Raw genomic sequence first — 20,690 nt, 5'->3', positions numbered from 1 at the left:
AAATATAGTTAAGATGTCAATCCTACCTAAATTGATTTACAGATTCAATGCAGTACCAATCAAAATCCCAACAACTTATTTTTCAGAAATAGAAAAACCAACAAGCAAATTTATCTGCAAGGGCAGGGTGCCCCAAATTGCTAAAAGTATGTTGAGGAAAAAAAACGAAGCTGGAGGTCTCACACTGCCGGACTTTAAGGCATATTATGAAGCCACAGTGGTCAAAACAGCATGGTATTGGTATAAAGATAGATATATCGACCAATGGAATCGAATAGAGTGCTCAGATATAGACCCTCTCATCTATGGACATTTGATCTTTGATAAGGCAGTCAAGCCAACTCACCTGGGACAGAACAGTCTCTTCAATAAATGGTGCCTAAAGAACTGGATATCCATATGCAAAAGAATGAAAGAAGACCCGTATCTCACATCCTATACAAAAGTTAACTCAAAATGGATCAAAGATCTAAACATTAGGTCTAAGACCATAAAACAGTTAGAGGAAAATGTAGGGAGTTATCTTATGAATATTACAATTGGAGGTGGTTTTATGGACCTTAAACCTAAAGCAAGAGCACTGAAGAAGGAAATAAATAAATGGGAGCTCCTCAAAATTAAACACTTTTGTGCATCAAAGAACTTCATCAAGAAAGTAGAAAGACAGCCTACACAATGGGAGACAATATTTGGAAACGACATATCAGATAAAGGTCTAGTATCCAGAATTTATAAAGAGATTGTCCAACTCAACAACAAAAAGACAGCCAACCCAATTACAAAATGGGAAAAAGACTTGAACAGACACCTACCAGAAGAGGAAATACAAATGGCCAAAAGGCACATGAAGAGATGCTCAATGTCCCTGGCCATTAGAGAAATGCAAATCAAAACCACAACGAGATATCATCTCACACCCACCAGAATGGCCATTATCAACAAAACAGAAAATGACAAGTGCTGGAGAGGATGTGGAGAAAGAGGCACACTTATCCACTGTTGGTGGGAATGTCAAAGGGTGCAACCACTGTGGAAGGCAGTTTGGCGGTTCCTCAAAAAGCTGAATATAGAATTGCCATACGACTCAGCAATACCATTGCTGGGTATCTACTCAAAGGACTTAAGGGCAAAGACACAAACGGACATTTGCACACCAATGTTTATAGCAGCGTTATTTACAATTGCAAAGAGATGGAAACAGCCAAAATGTCCATCAACAGAAGAGTGGCTAAACAAACTGTGGTATATACATACGATGGAATATTATGCAGCTTTAAGACAGGATAAACTTATGAAGCATGTAATAACATGGATGGACCTAGAGAACATTATGCTGAGTGAGTCTAGCCAAAAACTAAAGGACAAATACTGTATGGTCCCACTGATGTGAACCGACATTTGAGAATAAACTTGGAATATGTCATTGGTAACAGAGTCCAGCAGGAGTTAGAAACAGGGTGAGATAATGGGTGATTGGAGCTGAAGGGATACAGACTGTGCAACAGGACTAGATACAAAAACTCAAAAATGGACAGCACAATAATACCTAATTGTAAAGTACTCATGTTAAAACACTGAATGAAGCTGCATCTGAGCTATACGTTTTTGTTTTGTTTTGTTTTGTTTTGTTTTGATTTTACTATTGTTACTTTTATTTTTTTCTCTATATTAACATTCTATATCTTTTTCGGTTATGTTGCTAGTTCTTCTAAACCAATGCAAATGTACTAAGAAATGATGATCATGCATCTATGTTATGATGTTAAGAATTAATGATTGCATGTGTAGAATGATATGATCTCTAAATGTTGGGTTAATTTCTTTTTTTCCGTTAATTAAAAAAAAAAAAGAGAAGGGATAATTGGAGATGAAGGGATACAGACTGTACAACGGGACTGGATATAAAAACTCAGAAATGGACAGCACAATACTACCCAATTGTAATGCAATTATGTTAAAACACTGAATGAAGCTGCATGTGAGGTATAGGTTTTTTGTTTTTGTTTTTTTTGTTTTTTTTTCTTTCTATTATTGTTTTAATTCTTATTCTGTTGTCTTTTTATTTCTTTTTCTAAATTGATGCAAATGTACTAAGAAATGATGAATATGCAACTATGTGATGTTATTAAGAATTACTGATTGTACATGTAGATTGGAATGATTTCTAATTGTTTTGTTAATTCTTTTTTTAATTAATAAAAAAAAAAGATAAAAAAAAAAATGGACAGCACAATAATACCTAATTGTAAAGTAATCATGTTAAAACACTGAATGAAGCTGCATCTGAGCTATAGGTTTTTTTTTGTCTGTCTGTCTTTTTTTTTTTGTACTATTATTATTATTTTTATTTTTTTCTCTATATTAACATTCTATATCTTTTTCTGTTGTTTTGCTAGTTCTTCTTCTAAATCGATGCAAATGTACTAAGAAATGATGATCATGCATCTATGTGATGATATTAAGAATTACTAATTGCATATGTAGAATGGAATGATTTCTAAATGTCGGGTTAATTTCTTTTTTTTTCTTTAATTAAGAAAAAAAAGTTAAAAAAAAAAAAGAAGAAGACTTCAAATTAGAGACCTAATCTCTAAACTGGAAGAACTAGGAAAAGAAGAACAAACGAAACCCAAAGTGAACAGAAGGAAAGAATTAAAGATTAGAGTGGGGCTAAAGAAACAGAAAACAAACAGTAGAGGGAATAAACAAAACCAAAAGCTGGTTCTTTTAAAAGATCTTTAGCTAGGCTTACAAAGAAAAAAAAGAGAGGAAACAAATAATGAAAATTAGAAATGAAAAGGGGGCTATTACTACTGATGCTGTTGAAATAAAAAGGACTGTATGAGGATACTATAACTGTATGCCAGTAAAATAGATGACTTAGATGAAATGGACCAATTCTTTGAAACATACCCAACTACCTACATTGTGTTCAAAAAGAAATAGAAAATTTCAACAAACCAATTACTAGTAAAGAGATTGAATCAGTCATCAAAAACCTCCCAACAAAGTAAAGCTCAGGACCGGATGGCTTCACCGGAATTCTACCAAACACTTCAAGTAGATTTAACTCCATTTCTTCTCAAACATGTGCAAACATTGAGAAGGGTATACTACCTAACTCATTCTATGAGGCCAACAGGACTCTCATACCAAGCTAGATAAAGTTACTACAAGGAAAGAAAAACTACAGACTGGTATCTCTTATGAATATAAATGCAAAATTCCTCAACCAAATACTAGCAAATCAAATCCAACAGCATCTTAAAATAATTAGACACAATGATCCAGGGAATTTATCTCTGGATGCACAGATGGTTCAACACAAGAAAACCAAGTATAATATAATATACTACACATTAACAGAATGAAGGAAAACAAAAACAAAAACATATGATCATCTCAATTGATGTAGAAAAAGAGTTTGACAAAATCCAGCACCAAATTTTTTTTGTTCAATATTCATATTTTATCAAAGAACCCACACACATGCACACATCTTTTTGATAATTTTTTAGTTTTTTTTTTGAAAGCTATATCATTATTCAATCATCATCAAGAAACATGGCTACTGGAACACAGCTCTACATTTTCAGGCAGTTCCCTTCAGCCTCTTCACTGCATCTTGACTAACAAGGTGATATCTATTTAATGCATAAGAATAACCTCCAGGATAACCTCTTGACTCTGTTTGGAATCTCTCAGCCATTGACACTTTGTCTCATTTTACTCTTCCCCCTATTAGTTGAGAAGGTTTTCTCAATCCCTTGGTGCTGAGTCTCAGCTCATTCTATGGTTTTTCTTAATCTCTTGATGCTGAGTCTCAGCTCATTCTAGGAAAATCCAGCACCATTTCTTGATAAAAACAAAACAAAACACTTAGAACACTACGGTTAGAAGGAAATGATATAGGGCAGTTATGAAGAGCTCATAGCTAACATCTTACTCAATGGTGAAAGACCAAAACTTTTCTTCTAAGATTAGGAAGAATACAAGGACACCCACTGCTGCCACTGTTAGTCAACATTTTATTGGAAGCTCTTGCCAAAGCAACAGGCAAGGAAAAGAAATAAAAGGTGCCCAAATTGTAAAGGAAGAAGCAAAACTGCCCCTATTTGCAGTGATATAATCCTCCATCGGGGCAGCACCCAGGCTCTCTGCCATCTCTAGGGCACAGGCTCAACCCCCTCAGGACAATGTGTGATTGTCAGGCTCTCCCTAATCTCCAGTTTATATACTCCAACCTCTCTGAGGCCTGGGGCACTAAAATTCTTCTTGAACAATGAAGTGGAAGGCCCACCCTCTGCTTCTGGGGCATATTCACTCTCTCTACATATGTGTGTAGGTCAACTCTCCTGGCCGGAGATTTCCTGGCTCCAGACCTTAGCTTCTATGTTTCTGCCCTTGAAGCCATTTTTCCTTCAATTTGTCCCTTTTCTGTTCCTTTCAGTGCCCACTGGCAGTGATTCTGTTTACACAGACCTTGCAACACTCTTTCTGGTTTTCTATGCAGTATGCAGGGATCGTAACAATCAGACAACAGGACTTTTCACAAATTCTTTCTGGGTAACTCCATCTCCAATCCTTGCCTGTCTTGTAATGGCTGACTGCTTCCATGTTTGGTTAAATCGTCACATGGTGGTGGTGGGGGTATAAGTGTAGTTCAGTGGTAGAATTCTCACCTGTCATGGAGGAGACCTGGGTCCGATTTCCAGCCTGTGTACTCTCCTCAACCCCCACGTTCTAGTGTGCTAGCTGCCGGAATGCAACATATCAGCTTTTAAAAAGGGGACTTTAATAAGTTTCTAGTTTACAGCTCTAAGGCCAAGGAAATGTTCCAATTAAAGAAAGTCTATAGAAATATCCAATATAAGGATTCCAAGGAAAGATACCTAGGTTTAAGAAGGCCAATGACATTCAGAGTTTCTCTCTCAGCTGGAAGGGCACATGGTGAAGTCTGCTAGCTTTCTTTTCTGGCTCCTTGTTTTATAATGCTCCCCAGGAGGCATTTTCCTTCTTCATCTCCAAAAGCTGCTGGCTGGTGGACTCTCTGCTTTGTAGTTCTACAGCATTCTCTAGCTTTTTCCAAAGTGCTTCTTCTTTTAAAGGATTCCGGTAAAACCAATCAAGACCCACCTGGAATGGGTGGAGACACATTTCCACCTAATCAAATTTAATACCCACACTTGACTGAGTCACATCTCCATGGAGATAAGCTAATTAAAGTTTTCAACATATAGCACTGAATAGGGATTAGAAGGAACTGTTGCTTCTACAAGATTGATTAGGATTAAAACATGGCCTTTCTAGGGTACATAAACCTTTTCAAATGGGCACCCCCTCCCCAATTCAAGAAATGGTGCTGCAATAATGGGATAGTCACATGGAAAAAGAATGAAACGTGACTCCCACCATACAGTATACAAAAAAAAAAAATCCCCATGAGGCACCCTACATTTACTGGGGTTTCACTTTCTGGAAGCCTAGAATTTTCCAGACCACCAATTTCTGTTTTCTTTGTGCCCATGTGTTTAGCTCTCAACTTATCTCTTTCCTGTTGCATTCTACTACAACCCGCAAGGGGCAGCCAAGCTGCCTTTTCCACATTTAGTCTGCAAATTTCCTCAGCTAGGTATACTGGGTTTTCGCCTTTAAAGTCTAACTTCCATTCAACAGCAGTACTAAATTTGGCCAAATTACCTTGCCATTTTAAAACAAAAGTCACCTTTCTTTCAGTTTGCAACAACACATTCCTCATTTCTGTCTAAAACCTCATCAGAGATATCTTTAGAGCCCATATTTCTACCAACAGTCTCTTCAAAGCATCCCAAGCCTTCTCTATCAAGATCCTCACAACTCTTCCAGAATCTTCCTCTTATCCATTTAAAAAGCTGTCCCAGTATGTTCAGTATTTGCAAACTGCAGCACCCCACTTCTGGTACCAAAAACTATTTGCATTTGCTAATGCTGCTGGAATGCAATATGTAAGAAACAGATTGGCTTTTAAATGGTAATTTATTAAGTTGCAAGTTTGCAGTTCTAAGGCTATAAAAATGTCCAAACTAAGGCATCCTGGGAGAGATACCTTGACTCAAGAAAGGCTGATGAGTCCAGAACACTTCCTCAGCTGGGAAGGCATGTGGCTGGCATCTGCTGGGGTCTTTGGCTTCTGGATTCAAACAGCTTCCCCGGAGGCATTTTTGTTCTGCATCTCCAAATGGCTGGATCTCATGTGCATGTGCTCTTTCTGTTGGCACTTCAAGCATCTAAGCTTCCTCCAAAATGGTCCCCCTTTTAAAGGACTCCAGTAACTAATCAAGACTCACACTTCTCCATCTAATCAAAAGTTCACATCCACAATTCAGTAGGTCAGTCTCCATGGAAACAAGTCAAGCAAAGGTTTCCACCCTAAATAAACAGGTGCCCCACAATACTCGACCAAGATTAAAACATGGCTTTTCTGGGGTACAAAATTGTTTTAAACCAGCACACTGTATACAGAAAATCCTAAAGAATCCAGAACAAAGTTAGTAGAGCCAATACATGAATTTAGTAAACCAGTACCAAAAAAATCAGCAGTGTTTATATACACAAGCAATGAACAACTGGAACAAGAACTAAAAAAAAAAAAAAAAAAAAAAATCATTCAAAATAGCAACTAATAGAATCAAATATCTAGTAATAAATTTAACCAATGACGTAAAGGACTTGTACCCAGAAAATAACAGAATATTGCTAAAAGAAATAAAAGATGACCCAAATAAGTAGAAGGACATTTCTTTTCAAGGACTGGAAGACTAAATACCATTAAGATGTCAATCCTATTCAAAGCAATTTATAGATTCACTGCAATCCCAATCAAAATTTCAACAACTCTCTTTGTAGAAATGGAAAAGCTTCAGTTATCCAAAAAATTTTTTTTCTTTGTATGCTGTATGGTGGGGTCACATTTCATTCTTTTTCCATGTGAGTATCTCCTTACTGCAGCATCATTTGTTGAATTTTTTGTTGGTTTCTTTTGTTTGTCTGCTTTTGGAAGTGCATGGGCTGGAAATCGAACCTGGATCTCCCACATGGTAAGCAAGAGTTCTACCACTGAATTACCCTCACACCCCTCCTCAAACATCAAATTTAAATGAAGGGTAAGGGATCACAAAGAGCTAAAGTCATCTTGAAAAAGAATAATGAAGTTGGAGGACTCACATATCCTGACCTTACAACTTACTACAGAGTCACAGTAGTTAAAATTGTATGGTACTGGAATAAGGACAGACATTTAGAACAATGAAATCAAATTGAGAGCTAGGACAACCTTCACATTTATGGCCAACTGATATTTGATAAGGTGGCAAAGACCACTCAACTGGGAAAGAACAGTCTCTTCGATAAATGATGCTTTATTCTTATAAAATAACTGGCAATAATTTTTATCATTTGCAATAATAAAAGGGAGGACACCAACCTCACATTATATACAAAAATCAACTCAAAATGGTTCAAAGACCTTTATATAGGAGCTAGAAAAATCAAACTTCTAGAGGAAAATGTAAGGATGAATCTTCTTGACCTTGTGTTAGGCAATAGTTTCTAAGACTTTATATCCAAGGCACAGCAACAAAAGAAAAAATAGATAAATTAGACCACCAAAATTAAAAACTTTTGCTCCTCAAAAGACTTTATCATGAAAGTAAAACAACAACCTACAAAATGGGAGAAAATGTTTGGAAACCTCACATCTGATAAAGTATTAATATCCAGAATATCTAAAGACTTGAACTGACCTCTTGAACAACCATCTCTCCAAAGAAGATATACAAATGGCCAGAAAGCACATGAAAAGATGCCCAACATCATTAGCCACCAGGGAAATTCAAATAAAAACCAAAATGAGATATCATTACACATCTATCAGAATGGCTGCTATTTAAAAAAAAGGGGAGGGGGGAATAAGTGTTGGAGAGGATGTGGAGAAAGAAACACACATTCATTGCTGGTGGGAATGTAAAATGGCGCAGCTACTGTGAAACAGTTTGGCAATTCCTCAGAAAGCTAAATATAGAATTACCATGTGACCCACAATCTCACTACTAGGTATATATCGAAAAGAATTGAAAGGAATGACTTGAATACATATTTGCACACCAATGCTCATAGTGGCATTATTCACAATTGCTCAAAGATGGAAGCAACTCAAGTGTCCATCAAACTGATGAATGGATAAATAAAATGTGGTTTATACTACAACATAATATTATTCAGGAGGTAGGGTCAGGATAGAGAATGGGAAATTAAGGCTTAAAATGTACAGGCTTCCTATGTGGAAGGATGGAAATGTTTTTGTAATGGATGGTGGTGATAGTAGCACAACATTCAGAACACAATTAACAATACTGAAATATATATACTGAATGTGATTAAAAGGTGAAATATTAGATTGCATATATAGTAACAGAATAAAAAATAAAAAATAAAAAACTCATGGAACTACAATACACAGTAAACTCTTGGTTAAACCATGGACTTTAACTAATAGTACAATTATTAAAATGTAACAAATGTTTCACACCATTGCAAGGTGCTGGTGGTGAGGTGGTATATGGGAATCCCATATTTTATGTATGATTGCTCTATAAACCTTCAACTTCTCTAATAAAGAAAAAAACTTGATTGGCTCATATGGCTATATGGTTTTTAAAAATCAGATTGGCAGATCTGACTGTGCATACTGGAAAGTATATGACAACCTTCTTACAGAGGAAAGAAAACAGTAAATATATACTCAAAAAGTTTCTTAGATGAATACGGTAACTAGTTAACTATAAGAGGAGGACTGCTGCATCAATTCTTTAAGTTAATCCATAGATTGAAGAGCTGGTATAAATTTACATAAAGAACAATGAAAGTAAATGACTTGCTAAGTATTTTCTGCATCAGTTTAGAAACTGGTTTTGATCTACATAATCTAAGCTTTTTAAAGCTTGTATAATAGAAAGATCAAAGTCAGGAGATGTGTTACAATCCCCACTCTACCTCAGAGTATCCTACGCAAATCACTCAACAACCTCTCCAGCATTAACTCAATGAGGAAGACCAGCACAGCGGGCCTCAACTCTGACAATTAGGGGGTTCCACATAGTAATGGTTGTCCATGAGGTATTTTTCATATTTCAAAACAAAAAAATCATGAATTTATCTGAGACAGGGCTTTCAATGATACTTAAAAAGTTTTTATTTTTTATTACAATCATATTAAGTTGGTATAGTCAGGCTAGCTATCTAATCTTAAATGCAGTTATGTCTGGGCCATGAAGTCTATGGGAGGAAAGGATAAAAAAAAAGTCTTAAGAAAGTAAAAGGTGTTTTTTAAGATAACTTTAAGCTCTAAAATTTAATGATCTATGATCTTAGCATTCCCATGGGTATGACTGAGTTGGAAGACAGAGATGGAGCACTTAACTTGTGCAAGCAATGGGTAGGGTACCCTGCATACCTTATCGTCTCAACAGCCCTGTGAAGTGGGCATTTTTGGTCCCGACTTTGTAGATAAGCTGTAACTTTTGCCACAATCAACTGCCACTAAGTGACAGGCTGGGATACAAATTCTATCTGTCTGCTCCTTCCAATAACATGGTACCTTATAAAAACTGCCACTTTTAGTTAACTCTTAGTAATTTCATTTTTCCATCTGGCAGCAAGGTTGAGAATAAACCCTTTTTCCTTAGCTCTCTTGCATGGCCTCAATATGTGGGCCAACATGGCCACCAGGTCTGAAGTCCTAGCTGAGAAGCAAAAGAACATATAAGGTGTATCTTCCGTCTCTCATCACTGACAGGTTTACTTTTTCCAGAAACTTTCCTAGTAAATACTCCACTGGCTGAGAAGGCAATGTGCTGTCAGACCACAGGCAAAATTGTCACACATTCAGTGGAGTGGGGGATAGAAATTTTTTTTTTTTTTTTTTTTTTTTTTTTTAAAGGAAAGACAGAGAGAAGGAAGGAAGGATAGAAGGAAGGAAGGAAGGAAGAAAGGGAAACATTTTTAAACATTTTCTTGTTTTATTGTATTCTGTTTCTCCGTTTTTGTTACATGGGCTGGGGCCGGGAATCGAACCGAGGTCCTCCGGCATAGCAGGCAAGCACTTTGCCCGCTGAGCCACCGCGGCCCGCCCAGAAATTTTTTTTATAACCTTCTCTTCTCATCTCCAGGGCTGGGAGCTCAAATAATACCTGTCCATTTTACCTTATACTAAGGGTACAGAGGAGAGGCTATTAAGAAATAATTACTAGGGCTTGAAACTTTCTTCTCCAATAACATTTTGCACAGTGATTATAAGATATCTTCATGTTAATTGATAACATTTTTGTTGTCTCAAAGGCTCTTTTCCTCCTGTCCAAGGAACACTCTGTTTTAATTTGTGTACATGTGAAATTTTTATTCGTTGTTCCATTTTTTCCCAAACATATCTAAATCTAGAAAATGGTTCTTTACCATACCTCTGTTAAAACAAGGAGAAGAAATAAAAAACTGATTATTTTTTCTCTTGCACATACATAGCACACACAAGGTCTCCCGAGGCCAACGGTTTTTTAGCCAACATTCTAGATTGAATTTGGTAACTAAAAACAATAGCCAGGAATAGAATAATTTAGCTAGGGACATGATTTTTGAAGGTGAGTTTACTTGGAAAAGCATAATAACTGTACTGGATTTCTCATTAGAAGGGAACAGAGTCTTATGAAGACTTCATACTACCCAAGAGAACCATATTTACACAATTAACAGTTCTTTTGTTGAAAAAAAAAAACCCTTTTCATTATTGCATGTGGACACATGTGGACTGTGTAAAAATACAAGAGATGTGTAACACACGGTAAACAGAAAGTAATGATTTTAAACAGGCCAAATCCTTGAACTTGTTGTTAATAAATGTCTTTCCTGTATTCAGCTACCCGGGCTGCTGGAAGCCTGTTTTCTTCAAGTACTTCAAACACTGAAATCCAGGAACATTTATTATTTTAATCCATTACAGGCAGTGCTTGATTTAACTTTATTGGTTGTGGTGGTGGTAGTGGTTAGAAGTGGGGGTACAGCAATGTTCTTTTACACATCATTTCAAAAGGGCTTAATTATATTTTATAGTTTGGGCCAGGAATTCTTCTTGTTTTTTGTCTAACAAGGTTCAAATGGAGTTCAGGTCAGTGATGAATCAGAAGAAAAGTCAGAGATGGTTATCTCTCTGAAATGAGCTCATCTCCCTCTACGAAAGGCTGGGCAGGTACATTATGTTCACTACATCACAGCAATATGAGATCTTTCTGATATCCTAAGTTTGCTATTTATTAGATAATTTTTATTTTTTGTGCAGTCTTGAAATTAATATATCAGAAATTCAGCTCAGTGGTTATTATCTGTATTTATGAAGTTACTATTCTGTATATTTTAAAGGCTTCCCCTTAGAATCCAAAAGAGCTACAGTAACCACACAGCACTAAAGCAAAACAAAAAAAAAAGTGCATGAAAAAACAATAATCATATAATGGACTTTTAAGAAAGGCACAAGACCTTTATCACAGAAAAAAATTTAAGAATCTCAAATAAAAGATGTAGAAAATGCATTAACATAAGTTGGTTAAACATAGAAATGTTACTGTTTACATATATCTAAGTGGCATATATCTATTGGTGTTTTTTAAATTACCAAACATCCTTATTTTTTTATCTCTTGTTTGAGGCTGTGAAAAGGATAATTTCCAAGGTAGTGGTATAAATATTGCCTTTTACAGTCCAAAATGCTATCTTCTCATATATTGTGATAACAATCATGGCAAGGAGAATACAATTTGTATAGTAGGACTTCCCCACTGCATATGATTTCTATGAGGAGGACAGGATACATACTATCTCATGCATTTATATATATATATATATATATATATATATATATATATATATATATATATATATATATATATTTATAATAAACAGTATTTCCCACATTAGATAAAGAGGGTATTATTTTGAAGAATGTTTTAAGAATTTTACATGTTCTATTCATTTCTCAACTAATTTTCAGAATTTCCTATTCTGCTTTTTTTGAATGCCTGAAAGAGTCCCACACTATACACAGATAAATATCACTGTCTTGAAAAAAATCTGTAATTTACAGGTAATTTAAGGGTAAAAATATAGACATGCCAGTTGATCAGTAGCAACTTTGACCTTTGTTATAAAGTAATAGGAGGGAAGCTGACCAGAATTAATAGTGGTACTACTCAGTCCTGGGATGAGGGGGTGTCGGGTTTCACCGAATCTAGGCCATCTGTTCTGCCCGCCTACATTTTACTTCTGCAAAACTATAAACACACCTCTACCTCAGGGACTATAGAAAGGCATTAGAATTCTTCTGCTTTTCATTATCACAAGATTCAGTAACTCATTTCATTGTCAAGATAATCCCCTTTTACTCTTTCTTTTGCGCTTGCAGGGTATGCCAAAATGACAAATAAAATTCCAGATGTTACAGATCCAATGAGGTCTCCACCTTTCTTTGAGTGTTAGGTTTAAGCTACTTGGGACACAGTGTCAAAAATGACAAGACCCTGATGCCTACACCCAATATTCATTAAGGTTTGTTAGTGGTGTGTATAGCTGTCTATAAGCTGCACTGCCACTTCATTCCTCAATGGCTGTTTAAAAGTTATTTGTCCTCTGGCTTTTACCATCAAAGAATTCATTTCCTATTGTTCAGGCTTTGGAAAGAAAGAGATGCTATTTCTTTCTTAAAGTAACAGTCTTTGGGGCGCTGTAAATGGCTTGTTATTGCTACGTATTATTTTAGGTAGTCATATCTAATTTAATGGTTTATTTCCCCTTAGGGTAATCTGCATCTCTGTATCATCCAAAGCCTATGACAATGCCTTGCGAGATTTTCCTCAGGAGATCTAGTTAACTATGGAATGAAAACCTGGAGTTCTGCTTTGCATCAATTAATGACCCAGTTACATTTTTCAATACCTGAAAAATAACTTTAGGTTCCTTACATTTTATTGATCCTGAATTCAGTGAACATGAGAATAGGCATTTGTATACATGGAAAATAATGTGGCTATGCTTTTCTCTCTTAACTTTTTTTTTTGTTTATACACAAAGATAAGTACATCTGGACAATAGAGGTTGGTGTAGTGAAAGTTATTTAAACCACTGCTCTTTGACTAGAAGGAGTTCAACTAACTACTTTCTGCCTTGATAAAAAGTACCCTATGGACATGGGTTCCTTCCAACATTTTCCCAGTTCTAACTTAAATGCTAGCCAAGATGGCTTCACTTAGGCTCTTCTCAACATTTTGTGCCATCTAAGTTGTTCATATCCTATTTTTCCTTTTACTTAACTAAATGGAAGTTGCCCATGTAAATATCCCTATAAATGAGCAAGGTAGCCCAAAGTACAGCTACTTCACAGCTCTCATTTGTGTACCAGGGTTTGCCAAAATTTAAGGAGGACAGCCCTAATAGAGCCATAATTTACTCTGACAAGGGGAGCTAAAGTCTGCAGCCCTCCCCACCCTGCCTCTAGAAAGTGCTACACTTCCAGTTTGGAATTTATAACTATATACTTACAGTTTCTCCAAAATGAAATACTTCAAACTGCAAAAGGGACTGTGTGTGCGTGAGGGTTGTTTAAAAAAAGAACATACTATATTATGAATTGGATTTAATAAGTAGCAAAAGAAATATTATCTACTTTAAAATATTTTAGAAAATAAGACAACTTCTAAATGAGATTGATTTTGTTATTGATAACACAACCATAGGATTTTCCTCAGTATTATACACCAACTTCAAAAATATAACTATTACGTCTTCTAAAATCAGAACTTTAAGTCCATTTAACCAAAGACACATGGGAGAACATAAGTATTCTAGCAGAAAAAAGAGTTAGGTTATTATAAGTCACTGCAACACTAGCATCTGCAGAGTAAGAATTAAAAAAAAAAATCAAAGTCCCTTGATACTCTCATAGTTTAGGGTCACAAAATAGTACTGGAGGATAAGGAGAACTGGTGGATTTTTTGAAAAGGGAAATATTTAACCATTTCAGTGTGCTTAAAATGATGAAAGTAGGAATTTTTTAACCACTTTTGGGAGTAATTTGTAAATATTTAGTTTTAAAAACTAAAACCAAATTAAATGAACACAGAGGCATTTCCGACTATTTAAATTTATCAACAATTTCTTGAGAAGAAAATTAACTTTCTCCTATCACACTTTAATTATTCCCTTTTCCCATAAACTTTCCACAAGCTTATGCCAACTTAGATGATGAAAAATAAAATCATTAGGGAAACAAAATATTTTTTGAGGGAAATATGCCTATAATACATTCCCAATTGTGTTCCTCTAAATATTACTTAGCACATAAAATTCCTCTAGCATTACAAATCTATTTCAGCCCATAAATTAAAACTCATCTGGAAAGGACTGTTTTACCCTGTTTATATAACATTGTCACATAAAGAGTGTAAAAAAAAAAATTTCACTAAAAATAGCTTGCGTAAGTTAGGGATTAGAGTAGTTTCTGCTGCTATAATTGTTCCTTTGTAGTTTTTTCCATGATGTTTTTGCACAGTGTTTTTGACTGTGTTTATTAAAGTCAGCACATCAAAAAGGATCAAAGAGAAAGTGAGTGAGAACCAAAGAAACCCCAAGTGTGTTGTCTCATTGGGAAGTTATGCAGATTCGCATAAACAAGTGTAAATTGTTGAGGTTTTAATGAAAATTTTCTACAATTATTCTATCTTAAGTCATTCTATACAATAACATCTGTACAGCAGATGGCTATACTGTACCAATGCAATGCTGCTTTTTTCTCTGTTTAATAGTACATCTGAGATGACTACTTTTGTCATTGTGCTCAATTTGGTTCAGCAAATAATTTGAAAAGTGCAGCGGCTGCAGATGATCACAATAGTTATGTAAACTATAAAATCAAAGACACAGTTAAGTATTTCTGTATTAGATTCAAACTAGAAAAATCTGATATTAACTCCACTGAGCTCAAAGATGCACTATAAAAGATTTTTGGTTAAGTGTACAACTATATCTCTTAAATACAAAAAGAACTGTGTCCATCTGTAGGATTTTTGGGGGCAGGGTAAAGGGGAGCAGGGAAATCGTTTTACCATTGTTCAACAATCTACCTTGAATTACATTTGCATATATTTAATCCAGATTACAAAGCATGAATTTTAAAAATAATTATGAAATGAACCAAATGTTTAAAGCTTCAAATATATTTTATTTTTAAAAGGTTTTGCTTGTATAAAAATTTTTTGAAAAATATGCGGAGATCTTTCAAGCACAATATTCCTAGAAATCAGCTTTAATCAACACCAGAACTTAGCACAACCTTACTTCATTTAATTATAATTTATTTTTATTTTGCTGACTTGATCATCTTCTTAAAATGTCTGAGCATGCCATTACAAAAACAGAAGTGTAGAAAAATGGTTTTGTTGCTTGTCTAGTCGCATAACAAAATTCTTCCTATTGGATGACTAATCCCTATTGTGATTTGATTTGCTGACACAAATAACTATTTTGGAATGTTTGCTGGACACTACACAGAGTGGTATTTCTTAGTCAAAACTGTAGTTTCTATTTCTGTTTTAACTATATTCAAGAACATAATTATAAAAGGAGTATGGGGTATGTAGTTTTACTTTTAGTATCAAGGGGATAAAAACAAGTTACAAAAACAGAATGAGTCTACAAATTTGTACAGAACAGTGAGAGAAGAATTTCAATTATATTTAGTGTCATATACCCAGGATAGACACCATTTAGAAAGGGTAAAATATGAGTAGCAAATAAATAAAAAAGAAATGAGGAAAAAAGAAAAGAATCTAGAATTAGTATAATCGATTTAATGCTTTCACTCTGAATCCTAACCTTTCCCTGCTATGATTAAGGTATATTGAAAAGGCATGGGAATGGGCTTGGTGTTGCCTAGATTACAATTTATATGTGGATAAATCAGAAATTGTAGTTCTAGTATTTCATAGTCTTTCATGTTCTGTGAACCAAACATTTTTCATTTCTAAGTTTTAAGACAATAAAAAAATATAGTGCTTTTAGCTGGCTTGGTTGCAAATATTTCTCGTGAGAAATAATCTATTTTTTGGCTTAAAATTTATACTTCTCAACCATAATTTTTTTTTATCTCTCAAATTGCTGTGTCCAATCTGCTGTATAGAACTAAGTTGCAGTCAGTCTCTGGTTACCATGTAATTACTTTTAGATAAGCAACTAAGCTGCATTTAGCATAAGTTGCATATACTTTATTCCCTATGCTACCCCCCCACCCCCACCCCACCCCACCTGAACTCCTTCCTGCAAATTAAAGTGTAAAAATGTTTCCCTTTTATTGCTTTTATTTTCAGAGTAAAGTTTCTGGCACTGTGCCCTGAACTTTATACAGCAGCAGTTTCTGTGATTGAAACTTATTTTTCACCTGTGCCTTGCCTTTTCTTTTCCGTCTTCTCAAGTTCCTTCTACTCATCCTTTTCAATTCAGTGTGAAAAAGCACATAACTAAGTAGCGGTAACAGAAGAAGAAAATGTAGATGTTATTGCAAGCTATTACTTACCTCTGAGCCCATCACTGACATTCTGATTGCAGGGTCCACGCCTCTCTTTGCTAGGATAGGCATAGAAGCACAGGTTCACAGCAGCAGCTTTTCCTTGCTAGGTGCTGCTTCCAGATAACCCTCAATGGTATTATCCTGGCAACGCTGAACTTTGGCTTCTATTACACGTTGTGTGGCACACCTGCTACCACAACACTTTTTCTTTTTAAAATAAATTACCAGTTACTTAATGCAGTACATCAGAATCACCTGCGAGGACTGCTGAACCACAGATTGCTGGGCTCCATGCCCACAGTTTCTGATTCAGCAGGTCTGGGGGCGCAGTGGGTGTCTGAAAACGGGCATTTCTAACAAGTTCCCAGGTGATACTGACGTTGCTTGTTCTGAGAACATACTTTTTGAGAATCATTGCTCTGATGATTCAGAAAAGTTGATACTTTCTGTTGTTCCACTACAGATATTCAAAATAAAATTTAGGAATTAACAGTTTTTAAAGACAGCTGTAGGAACATGCCTTCAAGATGTGGACAGGAACAGTTTAGTTCAGTGGATTAAAATACCTAGGCTCAAAGGATCTGTTATAAAATTTTCCCAAAAATAAGGTTACAAATCAGATCCCAGCCCTAACTGCCTATAAAATTTTTAACCTCTTCATGAAATAAACATTCAAAATTATGCATTTTCATATGTTAACAAGTCACATTACAAAATCCCCCACCTCCATTCCCTTTCAGTCTCTGTATAACTTACTTACCAGGTACTTTTTGTGCCGCTTTTACACTGAGGCTTCCATTAAGGTTTGATAAAGATGCTAACAGGCATGGTTTATTTGGATGGGGGATAGTTTCCAGGGAGACAACAATCTGAGTAGTGTGGACAGAAATTCTTTGAAAGCAGGAAACAGCTCTCCATATATTTTCTTGAACTGAAATCTTGTGCCCTTCATCACCATCAACTTCTGGTTTAGACAACTTTCCAAGATAATATTTAGAGGCTAGAAGCTCATCCTTATTCAGCATGATGTCTGACTGTGCTGAAGTCTCTCTGCTGTGCGTAAAGCCATGTGCCCTTTTTAGTTTCTTTAGAAAATGGTTTATCTGATCCAGTTTGGTAAGACTCATGTTTGCTTTCAAAGGCTTTGCTATATCCAAGTTGATGTCTGCTACAGAAATGAAAAAGAGGTGAAAATTATTGAAGCTCTCTTGTCCAATATAAGCCTTTACTTCCCTGTCAAGCTCCTACTTAAGTAGCCCAAGACCTATACTGTGCACTCATTAGGATGCCAGAATGTTAAGTTTCTTTTATTTACTGCCTAGTAATTTTTTCTATGTATTCAAAGGATCATTTTTCCTGGCTTCCCTACATGCCTACATTTCTGACGCAATCCATATGACTGGTCCTGACACAGTGAGGGCCACAAATGGACAAGGCCATCTATTCCTACGCCAAGGCAAAATGAAGCAGGCTTTTCAGCTTGCCACTTAGCTAAAACTGGCATCCTTTCTTCCAAAGAAAAAGGAATCCCCTTAGCACCCAGCACAATACCTGTCCTATAGGCTGGTGTTTAATAAATGTTTAACTGACTGAAGTAGCCCAGCTAAACTGTCTTATCAAATATATGCAGAAAATATTTGTTTCCCGTTGTGACCTGCTGGAAACCAAGGGTCCCTGCCGAGTACTCTACATTCTGAATTGATGAATGCTCCAATACATTACCCAAGGTAACTTAGGTGGACTGAGATTTCTTGAACCCATAGTCCATTTAATATGTATCACATACCAGATGTTGTCCTTATTTGTCTCTTAGTCATCTGACAATTTTTAAAAATTAGCCTTATTATTTCTGTTTTTACCTTCTTATTTCACCTCGCAGCACTTTCTTTATCATGCTTTTATTATTAATAAGACATAAGACTATAAACATCATGAAGGCATAGCATGTCCATTCTTTATAAACTGCTACCTAGCATAGTGTGCCTACCTTATATTAAGTGCCAATAAATGTTTGAGCTTAATTGAACCTAAAAAAGTGTTCTTTAAATTGGAGACTGAGGAAGTAATAGAAGACATAATCCCAGATGAAGCCAGGAGTAGCAAAGAGAAAGAGTTAATAGTTTAGACTTTTCTTTTATAAGGGGGTTAGGAAGCTGGTCATCTTACTCAGAATTTAGCACCTTTGGGTTTCCTCTTGGCTACCCAGGCCCCTTCAAGATATCATCCCTTCTAAGTGTGCCTTTCCTTGTGCTTGGTCATGATGTTTTCTTCCTCAGGCCTAGCAAAACTCTGATATCAGCTGTCTCAAAGTCCTGCTTTCAGCTAGGTGTCCACTGGAAAGGACTAGACATTTACGTCGCCCTATACCCTCCTAAAACATTCCCTACCCCTGATATTTTTCTTAATCAGAAAAAAGCCCTTATTTTAAAGGAATTATTTTTTAACATCTTTATTCACATACCAATACAATTTACCTGTTAAACACACAATTTATTTGTTTTTAGTATATTCAAAGGATTGTGCAACTATCATCACAATCTAAATTTAGAACATTTTCATCACTCCCCCCCCAAACAAATCATGTACCTGTTAGTATTTATTCCCTACCAATCCCCCATTTCAACTCCTGGTAACCACTAATCTAATTTCTGTATCTATAGATTTGCTTATTTTGGACATTTCATATCAATGGAATCATACTATCTGTGGCCTTTTGTGACTGGTTTCTTTCGTATAGCATGTTTTCAAGTTTATTCCATGTGGTAGCATGTATCAACATTTCGTTCCTTTTCACAGGTGAATAATATTCCATTGTAGGAGATAGTACATTTTGTTTAACCATTTTATCAGTTGATAGACATTTGAGTTGGGGCTATTATGAGTATTGCTGCTATGAATATTCATGTGCAAATTTCTAAGTGAAAACATGTTTTGAATTCTCTTTGGATACAGACTTAGTGGAATTGGTGGGTCACATTTGATTATAGCTATTTTAGCAGGTGTGAAGTAGTATTTCATTGTGGTTTTGATTTGCATTTTCCTAATGACTAAAGAGATTGAACTTTTTCTTGTGCCTATTGGGTTTTAGTATATCTTCTTGCAGAAATGTCTATTCAAATCCTTAGCCCATTTTTAAATTGGGTTATTTCTCTTTTCATGAATGAATTCTATGAGTTCTTTATATATTCTGTATATAAGTCCCTTATCAGTTACATCATTAGCAAATATTTTTCACATTCTTTGGGTTGTCTTTTTGCTTTTTAAAATGGTATCTTCTGCAGCAACATGTATCTTTTATTTTTATGAAGCCCGATTTATCTATTCTTTCTTTTGTGGCTTGTGCTTTTGGTGTCATGTCCAAGAAACTATTGCCTAATTCAAGGCCATAAAATTTACACATAAGTTTTCCTCTAAGAGTTTTATAGTTTTAACACATTTAGCTCTACAATCTACTTTGGACTGATTTTTGTACAGAGTGTAACACAGGGGTCAAATTTCATTCTTTTACATGTAAATATTCAGTTACACTAGAACTATTTGTTGAAAGGAATTATTTTTGACTTGTAGGATTTGAGATATTAAAAGAAGCTGGTGAGAAAATATTTTAGGAAAATTGGATGTTTCAAATGACTCATACATTTTACCTGTTCTGCCAACATATTTCTATATGTAAGCTTCCAAATTCTGTGACCACACAGAAAATAATACACGCCTTTTACCAAAATGGAAAAAGAGAACAACTTTTACAGTTGATAGCAACAACAGAAAAAAAACCCAAAGCTAAAACAGTAAAAAAGACTCAGATGTTTGGGGCTTGATACTATGTCTGCTTTTGCCTAGATTCAGATGATGAAAACTTAAACTAGGGTTGGAAGCCCTCATCTTGTAGCCATACAGTTTAGTCACTTGCCAAGGCAGCTGCACAAATAGACACCTAAACCAACTGTTGAAACTAAAAGATTCACCTTCCCTGAGTATAGCCTGACAAAATGTCCCTGGAATGGTAAATATGAGAGTTTCTGGTTGCTACCCTAATATCAGGTTGCTACCC

The 20,690-nt window shown here is 35.5% G+C and overlaps 1 protein-coding gene across 8 annotated transcripts in view; it reads right to left on the bottom strand.

The window, feature by feature from the left end:
- Positions 1–20,690, bottom strand: part of VPS13B (vacuolar protein sorting 13 homolog B) — a 1,000,970-nt gene that overhangs the window by 198,790 nt on the left and 781,490 nt on the right. For 7 of the 8 annotated variants that reach the window (XM_077167321.1, XM_077167322.1, XM_077167317.1 and 4 more), the window contains one exon: positions 17,400–17,807. In XM_077167321.1, the coding sequence (XP_077023436.1) occupies positions 17,400–17,807 (408 nt within the window). The remainder of the gene's footprint in view (positions 1–17,399; positions 17,808–20,690) is intronic. The other variant, XM_077167318.1, reaches the window with a different exon arrangement.

This window comes from Tamandua tetradactyla, chromosome 6 (genome assembly GCF_023851605.1).
Source record: "Tamandua tetradactyla isolate mTamTet1 chromosome 6, mTamTet1.pri, whole genome shotgun sequence".
In the NCBI taxonomy this organism is placed as follows: Eukaryota; Metazoa; Chordata; class Mammalia; order Pilosa; family Myrmecophagidae; genus Tamandua; species Tamandua tetradactyla.
Note: the sequence above shows the minus strand (reverse complement) of the source record. Positions and strands in the feature narration are given on the sequence as shown.